Genomic DNA, 12,857 nt, shown 5'->3' with positions numbered 1-12,857 from the left:
TTTGTTCTGATCTGTAAAGTCAATCACCTGACTGTAGTTTATTTTCCCCCGTCTCTGATCACATGATACAAATCTTATCTACAATCACAGCAGTCTTATGAACAGGAGTGTTCTTGCGTACGGGAACATAAGAATGATGCAGGGCGTGTTAAACATCACGGTGTTAAGTGTAGTTACCACGGTGATAAATCCATCATCTCATCAGTATCAATCAGGCATCTGATAAAGACAGAGTTCCATGGTGTGTGTTCCCGAGTTACAGTGAGGATTAACGTTAGAGGAACGGTGGAGGCCGGAGGGCTGTACAGTGTTTGATACGTCCAGCGCTGCAGCAGGTGAGCTCACGGCTCCTGTTCCTGAGGAAAGTCCTCCTGCTGTGGGAACCAAACTAAACACAGTGGAGCGCTGAGGGCAGCACACTGGGGTCAGATACGCCTGAGCCATCACACACAATGTTCTCTCCTCGGCCAGGGAACAGCTCCAGCTGCCAGAACTGCGGGTCTGCGTACACTACACACACACACACACAACGCAATGATTTTACCTGTGTGAATGAATTCATTCAGACTAGAGAGAGAGAGAGAGAGAGAGAGAGAGAGAGAGTGTGAGTGAGTGAGTGAGTGTGTTCACCCAGATCTCCTGGCTCGAGCCACAGGTTGAAGGAGCTGCAGTGTGTTTGGCAGCGCTGATGTGGTAACACATGCACAGTGGGAGAGCCGTCACCAACCAACACCCAACCTAACACACACTGTCCCTAACACACACACACACACACACATTTGAAACTGTGTAACAAAGTAATTAAAAAAAAATTATGCAACTGCAATGCGAATGTGTTACATCTTCAAACACATTCTCACACACACACACACACTCACTCGGCTCTGAGAGCTGGTGCTGTGTGTGACTCTGCAGCGCTGCACTGCGCTCCCTACACTCTGCAGTAGGGGAAAGAGTAGTGCACTAGGAAAAAGTGAATGAAACACATCCTCCCTCAACCCTGAGTCCACCCTCCTGCAGAGAGAGAGAGAGAGAGAGAGAGAATGATTAGACTTTGACTTTTAAAAACATCTTTAATTATTTCAGTTTCCATTTGTGTTATCTACTCAAAGTAAAATTTAATAAAAATATAGAAAAGGTACATTTATAAAACATTCATTTCTACAACTCATTAAATCCATTACACAAGGATCTTTCTTTATAAAAAGAAAAAAAAAAGTCATGCACACACAAAACACCATATGTAATTAAAAAATTAAAATTAAAAAACTAAAAAGTTAAAAATTAAGAGCCAGTGAGTCATCCCCTTCAAGTGAACATAAAACCTGTCTAATACCTCAGCGCTGTATCTGTTTTTTTTTTCCTGGTCTTCCATATTGCCGATTTTGTGCTTCCAAGTTAAAAAAAAAAAGACAGACTCTGGTTTTAATTAATTGTGTATTTTGGCCCAAAGATAAACAAAGGAACAGAAAATTTCTCCCCCAGCTTTTCCACCCACTCTTTCAGTATCCTGAACAGACCCACTAAGTGAGGACAAAGAGACACTAAATGCTCTAAAGTTTCTGGTTGGTTAAAAAAATGGACATCCCTCCCCAGTGCTTGGTTCCAGGTGAGCCTTGTGTCTGTTTGTAGCTATTGCTCCATGGATGATCCTCCACTGGAGGTCAGCTGTCCGTTTAACGGGCGGCTTGTATAAAATCCGCCAGCAGCCTTTAAGTGTACAGTCTGAAGTAAAAACCTGAGTCCACCTTAACTCCCTGACTGTGGCCAGAGGGCAGAAGTTCAGTATTTTCACACAGCTGTGGTAGAGCTGCTTCTTCCCACAAGAGCTGAAGATGCCCAGCGCTGGTGTTTTCAGAGACAAAAGCAGCCCGCTCTCCTCTCGCCACTCCTCAACAGCAGGCCTGATGCTTAGTGCGGGAAAGATGTAGTCCTGAGCCTCGTGCTATTGGTCAATTAGGGTAGGTTTTAGGCGTATACCCTCAGCGGTACAGTCAGGGACTTCCAGACCTCCTCCACTATCTTCCTCAGCACCCTGGAGGACCTGATGTTAGTGACTCTGCCAAGGCTTTCTGGAGATGTTCTTATAAGATAACCAAGTTTAACAACGCCAGCCTTGACAAACTTGGCTCTTAATGATGTGGAGGAAGGCGTGGTGGATTTGAAGAAGTCATTGTGGAACAGTGGCTCCTCAAAGATCCACGTTCCAGGTCTGGGATCAGCGGTCCTTGTGAACTTGAACGTCCTCCATGCTTCAAGCACTGAGTTATAGAAAGGTGTTATTCCAGTCAGGTCAACTTCAGAGAATCGTAAGAGAAACAGCTGTTTGTCCAGTCCCGGCCAGCCAGCCTTCCTCAGAAGCAGCTGAGCAGAGGTCAGCCAGCAATAGCCAAAGCCGTATAGTAGCCTCCGTGCCGTCTGCAATATGAAGGCAACGATTCTTGAGAGGATGTCCATGAGACTGTGTCCTTCCTCTGCTATAGGGAGGTAGAGAACTGGTGCCTTCAGCCAATGTTGACCCGACCAGAAGTTGTTCACCAAGAGCTGCTGTACGTCCTTCATGAGGCCTGGTGGTGGCACTAAGACGATCAGTCTATGCCAAAGAGAAGAGGCAACCAGGTTATTAGCTATCAGAACTCTTCCCCTGTAGGACAGTTGGGAAAGCAACCATTTCCATTTAGACAACCTGGCATCCACTTTTTCCAGCACTCCCTCCCAGTTCTGCTTTTGGAAGTCCTTGCACCCTAGGTACATTCCTAGAACTTTAATGCCTCTTTTCCCCCCACCTTAGGTTCCCAGGAAGATCAGGGATGTCTCTTATGCTCCACTGACCTATCAAGCAGGCTTCACATTTGTCCCAATTTACTTTGGCAGAGGAAGCCTTTTCATACACTGCCAGGCTTTCTTTAAGTTCCTGGGTATCTTTCTGATCTTGGATAAAAACATTGACATCGTCTGCATAAGCTGATACGACTACAGAGCGGCTCTGAGCCAGCTCTGGGAGACATAAACCCTGTAACCTGCTCCTCAGCCTACACAGGAGAGGTTCAATAGCAATGCTGTACAGCTGGCCTGAGATGGGGCAGCCCTGTCTGATCCCTCTCCGAACTGGCACAGGGGCTCAACCCTTCTTCACTAAACAGCAAGCCTGATTGTAGATCAGTTTTACCCAGGATAAAAAAACTCCCCCCGATTCCAAAAGCCTGCAGCATGGAGAAGAGAAACCCAAGAGCTACACGATAAAAAGCTTTTTCCTGGTCAATGGATACAATACCAACATTAACATTATATAGTTTACAGACATCAAAACCATCTCGCATTAAAACCAAATGATCAAACATTGATCTGTCTGGGATACAATAAGATTGATCTGCACCAATTAAAAACTCAATAAAAAATTTTAATCTGCTTGATAAAACCTTTGAAAGGATTTTATAGTTCGAGCACAAAAGCGCTACAGGTCTCCAATTCTTTAGCAGGGCCAGGTCTCCCTTCTTAGGCAGCAGTGAGAGAACCGCTCACCTACAGGAAACTGGAAGTCTTCCTTTTTTCAAAACACTCTTTAAAAACGTCTAAAAGGTCCTGTCCCAGTATTGTCCAGAAGTGTTTAAAAAAGTCTGAAGGAAGACCATCTAGTCCTGGAGCCCTGCCTGGTGCCATCTGAGACACCGCAGCAGTCAGTTAATCCAAGGTGATATCTGTGTTCAGTTGGTCTTGGTCCTCTGATCTCAGTTGAGGAAGCCCCTGCAGAAGCTCTGCAGCAGAGTTCATATCGCAGCTGTCTGCTCTGAACAGTTCTGTATAAAAGTCCACTGCAAGCCTCCTCATCTCAGCTGGGTCCGTGGTGATGTTTCCATCAGGGAGACGGAGACAGACCATTTGTTCCTTTTGAACCACAGATTTCTCCAAGTTAAAAAAGAAAGATGTTGGTGCATCCATGTCTTGAAGTTTGGTAAAATGTGCTCAGACTAATGCTCCTTTAGTTCTGTCCTGCAGGAGAGAGCCAAGTTCCTGTCTTTTGAAGTTCAGTTCATCGTTTTTTTTGCTGACCAGTCTGTGAAATGGAGAGATTTTCCAAGTCCAATTTCTTTTTCTAGTTTCTGGACAGCTCTCTTGATTTTTGTTGTGGAATGAGATGAGTGCTGCTGACAGAAAACTCCAATTCGAGCCTTTCCTACCTCCCACCACTCACTATGTGAAGGAAAGGTATTTTTCACAGATCTCCAATATGTCCAAAATAGTTTAAAACTTTCACAAAAATTAAAATTGTGTAATAATTTAACATTAAAATACCAAAAGGACTTTGGTTTTCCAGTAGGAAATAAAAAAGCTCCATTAAAACTAAATGATGATCTGTAAAAGCAACAGGAGAGATTTGACAGTCAATTAGAGCCCTGCACTCCCGCGGGAGTCCCGCGGGACTCGTGGGACCCGCCGCAAAGCAGTGCGGCGCGGGACAAATTTTGAAAGCTCATTGCGGGCGCGGGCGGGACCGGAAGTGCACATATGCGCGCGCGCGCGGGCGGGAGCGGGAGTGCACATATGCGGCGCGGGCTTGAGCGGTGATAAGCTGCAGTCCCGCTAACTAAAGTTTATAAATTATTAATTTGTGTCTATCATATATAATTTGTGCTGGATATTTTATTTGGCATTAATAAAAACATTTTAAGATGCCTAAATTTGCAGAGAGAGTCAGATTGCCAGATTGAGTGAGGAATGGCATCTTAAATTTGCCATTGATCACCCTAACGGGAAATCCTTTGATCACTCTAATGACTCGCAGTTCACACCCAGCTAGCAAGAGAACCATGAATGAAGTGATTTACTGCTTGAGTTACGTATTGAGTTATGTAGTGTCTCTAATAATAATTAGTGCTGTCAAGCAATTAAAATATTTAATTGCGAATCGCACATTTTTATCACATGAGAAGCCATTGTAATTCTCTGATCAGCATAAAAACGTGAATGGGCTTGCTTTGTACCAATGGTGGTTTGTGTTTTTTTTTTTATTGCAAAGCAGAGCTAGTAAGAGAAGTGAATTGATTTACTGCTTGAGTTAGTCTACAATTTTAATCAGAGAGACAGATTACACAGTGACGGTAGGCTTGACTCAATGCTATCCCAGAAATCCTTCCTGTAATATGCAAATTTGGCTGTCCAATCAGAGGCGGTCAAATTTGCATATTACAGGAAGGATTTCTGGGATAGCATTGAGTCAAGCCTACCGTCACTGTGTAATCTGTCTCTCTGATTAAAGTTGTAGACTAACTCAAGCAGTAAATCAATTCACTTCTCTTACTAGCTCTGCTTTGCAAAAAAAAAAACCATTGGTACAAAGCAAGCCCATTCACTTTTTTATGCTGATCAGAGAATTACAATGGTTTCTCATGTGATAAAAATGTGCGATTCGTGATTAGATATTTTAATTGCTTGACAGCACTAATTATTATTATTAGAGACAGTACATGCTGAATTCAGAAAGAAGGTAAATAATAACGAACGTGAGTTGTAGATATTTATGCTCAAATCCACTCAAAGTAGGGGGCGGGGCACCATCACGCTGTGTCAAGACAAGAACTTTCTTGAGAAATAACGCGAACGTCTGCATCATGCGGGATTTGTGAGCGGGAGCGGGACAAAATATGGCAGGCGCGGGTGGGAGCGGGACTGAAAATCATAATTCTTTGCAGGCGCGGGCGGGAGTGGGACTGCACAATGCGGGCGCGGGCGGGAGCGGGACTGAAAAATCCGACCCGTGCAGACCTCTACGGTCAATAACTCTTGAGGTAAAAGTAGCAGAAATATAAAATCTGTCTGGTCTTGCGGCACCGACTCTGCCATCAGATATCTTAACCCAAGTGTACTGTTGGACTGAAGGGTGCTTCATCCTCCACACATCGACCGCATCAGCTTTCTTTAAAACATTCGATAAAATGGAGGAGGACTGAATGTGCGGCTCTTCTCCAGTTCTGTCTAAAGTAAAATCTGTGCAACAGTTCCAGTCTCCCCCCATTAAAACACACTCCCCTGGATCACTGCTGTTTAATTTCCCCTTTAATAAGTTAAACACCCCGTCACGCTCAAAGCCTTGGTTTGGTGCATAAACAATAAAATTAAAGGTAAAATCCTTTATTTTTTTTGCGGTCCGGTTTCTATCAAATCCTGCGCTCTGATTGGCTGGTGAGCGGGTCCATATTCTATGATACGGACCTCTGGCAACTTGCTTGTTCACAACAACATAGTAGCAATTTTTGTAAACATTTATTTTCGCATTTCTCAGGAGACTAGCATTAATTTTACAGCATGGATAGCGATAATGACAGTCTTCACAGTGAAAGCGAGTTTTACTACCCTGAGGAAGAAGAAACAAAAGAAAAATTTCAGGAGAAAAGCTAAAAACCTCTAACTGTTGCTAACGCCGAGCAAAAACATGGCTGAATCCTGAATGACTCAATTTTGTATAAATAGGGGACTACATAGGTGGCAAAATGAATTTTTTTCCCTGCCATGGAAGTGCACTTGTATATCGAGGAGGAAGCAATTTGCATTACAGCCGTAAATGAGGATTCAAAATAGCATTAATTTTACAGCATGGATAGCGATAACGACAGCGTTCACAGCGAAAGCGAGTTTTACTCTCCTGAGAGAGACAAAATAAAATATTTCAGGAGGAAGCTAAAAACGTCTAACTTGCTAACAGTTTGATCTCATTAGTTAATGAGGCCCATTTTGGACCATGTTATCCTAATACATAATATTACGTTAGGTAAAAACTTTAAACCAGTACAAAGTTTCACCAAATGGCTTTATTTATGCAATATAAAAAGGTCATAATACTGTATAACTTTGGTCGAGCAAAAACATGGCTGAATCCTGAATGACTCAAGTTTGTATAAATAGGGGACGACATAGGCAGCAAAATGTAGTTTTTTTTGCTGCCATGGAAGTGCACTTGTATACTGAGGAGGAAGCAATTTGCATTACAGCTGTGAATGAGGATTCAAAATGGTGGCTCGGCTCAGTTTTCCCTTTCGGACGCTCTCGTTTTCTGTTAGAATTTGGTAAAGAAAAAAAAAATATTATTTACCAGCTTAAGGTCGGTCCGTATGGTGAAATACCGTGACCTCGGCCTTGAATACTGACCTTGGCCCAGAGGACCTCGCTCAGTACTTTCAAGACCTCGGTCACAGTATTTCACCATACGAACCTCCCAGCTGGTAAATAACATATACATCTTTTTTGTCTAATGACTTCAGTTAATAAAGCTCTTTTCTGTGCATCTCTTCCCCCATTTATATTTAAAGAAGCTACTCAAATCTTGCATGTAGGAAAATGAGAGACAGAGCAGTAAAGAAACAGACAGATAGAACCAGCAGAGATGAAACACCCGGTGTTGTGCAGCCATTGAAAACTTTTATTTTATGGGTTTCATTTTCTGAACCGGGCGGCACGGTGGTGTAGTGGTTAGCGCTGTCGCCTCACAGCAAGAAGGTCCGGGTTTGAGCCCCGTGGCCGGCGAGGGCCTTTCTGTGTGGAGTTTGCATGTTCTCCCCGTGTCCGCGTGGGTTTCCTCCGGGTGCTCCGGTTTCCCCCACAGTCCAAAGACATGCAGGTTAGGTTAACTGGTGACTCTAAATTGAGCGTAGGTGTGAATGTGAATGGTTGTCTGTGTCTATGTGTCAGCCCTGTGATGACCTGGCGACTTGTCCAGGGTGAACCCCGCCTTTCGCCCGTATTCAGCTGGGATAGGCTCCAGCTCGCCTGCGACCCTGTAGAGCAGGATAAAGCAGCTACAGATAATGAGATGAGATTTTCTGAACCATTCTACTTTTAGATTCTTTTAAACCTTTCCTCAGACCAGTGACATGCTTCTTTAAACGAAACCGCTTCTTTTCATCTACTAAATCTGTGTCAACAGCTCTTTGAAGAGTAGCAACTGATTTAATAAACTTTTCAAAATCAGGGAAATAATCTTTAACGTTCACTTTTTCACCGAAAATCTCATCCAGAAAGCTACTGATCTAACAAATAAAGTTGCGAAATGCTGTCTGCTACAGAGGCGCTATCAGAATCAGAGTTGCACTCCATATCAGTCACACTGTTACCATAGCAACCATCTGACTTCATCACCTCCTGTAGGTAACACAGCCCGTCCCTTTAAGAACTACATATCCCATCAACCCACTTCCGTGTTGACCTACGTCACGCCTGGGCGGGATCACCTATGTCACATCCTCCATGAAGCCATAAGTGACCCGGAAATCCGCCGCTCTTTCTCTTTGGTTCTAGGACTTGAATCCGTAGGCATAAAGAGACACTATCTCTTCGGCTCTGTGAACCACGCGGTAACAGACAAAGGAGACATCTGCTCTCAGAGCAGCCACGATTTAGCGCGTTTTCGTTGTTTACCACTGGCCACGGTAAAAATCCAGAATCGTGCGATCTAACTCACATGAGTTACAACCGGTTTTTTTATTCGTATTATAGTAACGTTACGAACTGCCACCCAAAGCAGTTAATTTAAAGTTAGAAGCAACCAGATTCCTTCTAACTAAAGCACTGTGCACATTGTTTGATCAGAGACGACTTCTCCATGAACTACGAAGCGTTCGGACCAAGAAATCCTCTTCTTTCACGAAAGCCCCACGTGCTCCTGTGGACTCCAGAAGTTTTGGAACGTCTCTATAATCTTGCATATCAGCAAAATACTGGAAAGTAAGACTGGCATTTTTTTGGGCACAAAACTAGTCTTAGGAATTAGCTTTATGAAGTAGTGTGAAATTAAACTCAGGAACGGTTTAATTGTGTACACTGTAGACATGCAGCGTGTTGAATTGATGATTGTTCTATTTTGTTTTGATCTCTCAATTGCTTAATAGATAGGCCTTTGCGTGCTCTCTATCCTTTCTAACACCTTAATTTCATTATTACACATATTTTGACCTCATCAAGATTTCAGTGGATTCAGTAGTGTTATAAGCTAGTGGAGTTAGCTACCACGGTTAATTCTTTTGTCTCGTTAGCAAGCAAGACTAACCCTCTGTTTAGGCCACACACACACACACACACACACACCTTTTTCTTAACCCCACGAGGTAGAATTCTTTGGCCTTAGCTAGCAACACAAGGCTAATCTTTGTCTCCACACGTGGCCACACACACACAAACACATCTTAGCTAGCAACCAAAGCTAACTCTTTTGTTCTACTTAGAAACACGTGGTCACCTCCCCCACACACAAACACACCTTAGATAACATTCCTTAGATAACATTCCAACCCGAGGTCATTTCCCGATCCCTCCCCGTCTCTCTCTCCCACTCATTTCCTGTCTCTACACTGTCCTATCCAATGAAAGGTGAAAAAAGCCCAAAAAATATCTTTAAAAAAAAAAGATAACATTCCTTTGTCTTAGCTAGTAGCACAAGGCTAATCTTTTGTCTCCACACGTGGCCCCACACACACACACACACGTTCCCATGTACACACATACCTCACTGTACATAATGTATTCAACTGCTATTATTCAATTTTTATCAGTTATAATAAATTCAATTACTATTGAAACTGTGTTTATTTGTTGCTCCCAATATATTTGAAGTCATCCAATCTCAAAAGAATTCCAAGGTGCATACGAGTTATGTAATATGGTAAGTGATCATAATAATTTGGAATATACCATAATTTAGCTGTTTGGTAATTTATTATTAGGCACCAAAATTAATGGTATTATTAAATGACACTGATTTACTGATTTAAATGATATTGATCACTTAATTACAAATTGCACCTACACCTCCTCTGCCTCACTGTCAGGTCTAACATTTAATAAATCAGCCTCGTGTAAAACCGGACACTCCGCATCCTGCTGAGATCTCCCCATACCGACCTCCCCCTGCTCCGTCCTGCTCTGTTCAGCTTCCATCAACACGCTGACACGCTGCTACCGGCATCCATAGCTCCAGGCACGGAGATTCCGGACTCACCTTGAGTGGGTGGAGCAGATTCAGTTGACATTAGCCAACAGCTGCTCACCTTCCCACTGTAAGCCAACAGCTGCTCACCTTCCCACTGTAAGCCACCCCGCTGCCCCCCTCCCCACCGTCGGTCACAACAGCCACCCACACCGCTGCCCCCCTCCCCACCGTTGGTCACAACAGCCACCCACACCGCTGCCCCCCTCCCCACCGTTGGTCACAACAGCCACCCACACCGCTGCCCCCCTCCCCACCGTTGGTCACAACAGCCACCCACACCGCTGCCCCCCTCCCCACCGTCGGTCACAACACACACGCACACCGCTGCCCCCCTCCCCACCGTTGGTCACAACAGCCACCCACACCGCTGCCCCCCTCCCCACCGTTGGTCACAACAGCCACCCACACCGCTGCCCCCCTCCCCACCGTTGGTCACAACAGCCACCCACACCGCTGCCCCCCTCCCCACCGTTGGTCACAACAGCCACCCACACCGCTGCCCCCCTCCCCACCGTCGGTCACAACACACACGCACACCGCTGCCCCCCTCCCCACCGTCGGTCACAACACACACGCACACCGCTGCCCCCCTCCCCACCGTCGGTCACAACACACACACACACACCGCTGCCCCCTCTCCACCGTCGGTCACAACACACACACACACACCGCTGCCCCCCTCCCCACCGTCAGTCACAACACACACACACACACCGCTGCCCCCTCTCCACCGTCGGTCACAACAGCCACCCACACCGCTGCCCCCCTCCCCACCGTCAGTCACAACACACACACACACACACACACACACACACACCGCTGCCCCCCTCCCCACCGTCAGTCACAACACACACACACCGCTGCCCCCCTCCCCACTGTCAGTCACAACACACACACCGCTGCCCCCCTCCCCACCATCAGTCACAACACACATACACACACCGCTGCCCCCCTCCCCACCGTCAGTCACAACACACACCGCTGCCCCCCTCCCCACCGTTGGTCACAACACACACATACACACACCGCTGCCCCCCTCCCCACCGTTGGTCACAACACACACATACACACACACACTGCTGCCCCCCTCCCCACCGATATTAGGTGCATAAACATTTATAAAAAGAAACAAGGTGCCCTGAATTTCAGCTTCAACAACTAAAACCCTCCCCTTTACGAGCTCGGTTACTGAAGTCACTGTGATGTTAATATTTTTTGCTAAGAGAATCGCTGCTCCTGCACTAGTGTTTGATCCATGACTTATAATATGGTTCCCTTCCCACCAAACACCCCACTCCACCTCATTAGTGCTGTCAGAATGCGTCTCTTGTAAGAATATAACCTCAACTTTTTAAATTCGTAAGTATACTGCTAATACAGCTCTTTTATTACTGTCTCTAGCCCCATTAATATTTAGAGACCCTAAACAGAAAGACTGCATTAGGAAATGAGAAAAAGGGCAGGATCAGAAGTAACAGAGAGGAAAACAGGAGGATAGACTTCACCACGTGACTTTATCCAGGGATGAGAGTGGGTGCTGTTGAAAAAAAAGCAGAAAATCTGTAATAAGGGGGGTCCGGGGGAACGCCCCATGGGAATTTTTTTTTTCAAAATGAGACCTTACACACCTTATTTCCTGCAATCTGAGCTGTAGTTAATTAAAACACCTGATGCCTATTTTTAATACTTATTGAAATAAAAAGCACTATTATATAGAACAATATGTATCAAAATCAATGTGTATTGCATTAATTCAAAATAATATCTACATTTTATGGGGACTGGTTATTACTCATTGTCAACATCACTTGTTTTTCTAAAAAATGTCGATTAAAATTCATATTTATTTACAGTTCCATTAATAATTCAAATTTTCATATATTCAATATTGAATTAAATAAAAACATTCATATCTTATGGAAACTGACCTTTTCCTAATGTGCACATTACTTGTATATGATTTCTTCACAATGTTTATTTAAACTTTAAAGTTATACAGTTATCAACACTGTCAGCTATAATTCAAATTATCATATATTCAATGTATTGAATCAAACAAATGCGTATTTTATGGGGACTGTCTTTATCTTACTGTCCACATCACTTGTATGTTTTCTTCAAAAGGAAAATGTCTATTTACACTTTTTACAGTTAAAAGTTATTTACAGTTCCCAGTTATTTTTGAAACAAATTTTCATTTGATCATTTAGACTTCAGCTTCTTGGCCAAAGCCAAAAGCTCATCAGTCCTCTCTTTTTCCCTTTTTCTTTCATTAGCCAGCTCATCCTGTGTTTTTACATGCTCTAACCCGGCTCTCTTCTGCTCTCTCACACTCCTCTCTCGCTTTCCTTTTGCTTTGCTAAACTTGTTTTTTATACCAGCATCAATTTCATGTACCTTCACTTCATCTCGCTTGTCAATAGTATTCGGCATCTTGAGAAAAAAACGCCGATTAGAGGAACGTATTTTTTGATATGCAGCTCACGAACATGTGTAAGTTTTGATAAAAGAAAAGGGATGTGGGTGTCTTTGTAAAAACTGTTTTGATTGGCTATTATGGTCTTGACATCGATGTTTTGACCAATAATGTAGATAACACGAATTTTACATCACATTCAACGAGATTAAACGAGACTAAAGATGGCGACTTACAAATCAACATCGTTGGAGTTAATAAAGTTTGAACAGCATGAAGGAACATACCCCAACCCCCTGAAATTAATTAAAAAAAAAAAAACTTCTCAACGGATTTGGCATAATATAAAAAGCTTGTTTTTTACTCAGAAAAAAGCGGAAATCCACCAAAAAGCGGAAAACTCTCATCCCTGTTTATCACTTTCCCCCCTGAGTGACGGGGGTCTTACCCCTCTGCAATTTTGCC

General features: G+C 43.9%; 1 protein-coding gene across 1 annotated transcript in view; it reads right to left on the bottom strand.

Moving 5' to 3' along the window:
- Window positions 1-12,857, bottom strand: part of c26h6orf89 (chromosome 26 C6orf89 homolog) — a 32,926-nt gene continuing 20,069 nt past the window's right edge. The window contains exons 7-9 of the mRNA XM_060910269.1: window positions 879-1,014; window positions 631-754; window positions 1-510 (exon numbers count right to left, since the gene is read on the bottom strand). Coding sequence (XP_060766252.1) covers window positions 389-510; window positions 631-754; window positions 879-1,014 — 382 coding nt within the window. The 3' untranslated portion in view covers window positions 1-388. The remainder of the gene's footprint in view (window positions 511-630; window positions 755-878; window positions 1,015-12,857) is intronic.

The sequence above is a fragment of the Neoarius graeffei genome, chromosome 26 (genome assembly GCF_027579695.1).
Source record: "Neoarius graeffei isolate fNeoGra1 chromosome 26, fNeoGra1.pri, whole genome shotgun sequence".
Lineage (NCBI taxonomy): Eukaryota > Metazoa > Chordata > Actinopteri > Siluriformes > Ariidae > Neoarius > Neoarius graeffei.
Note: the sequence above shows the minus strand (reverse complement) of the source record. Positions and strands in the feature narration are given on the sequence as shown.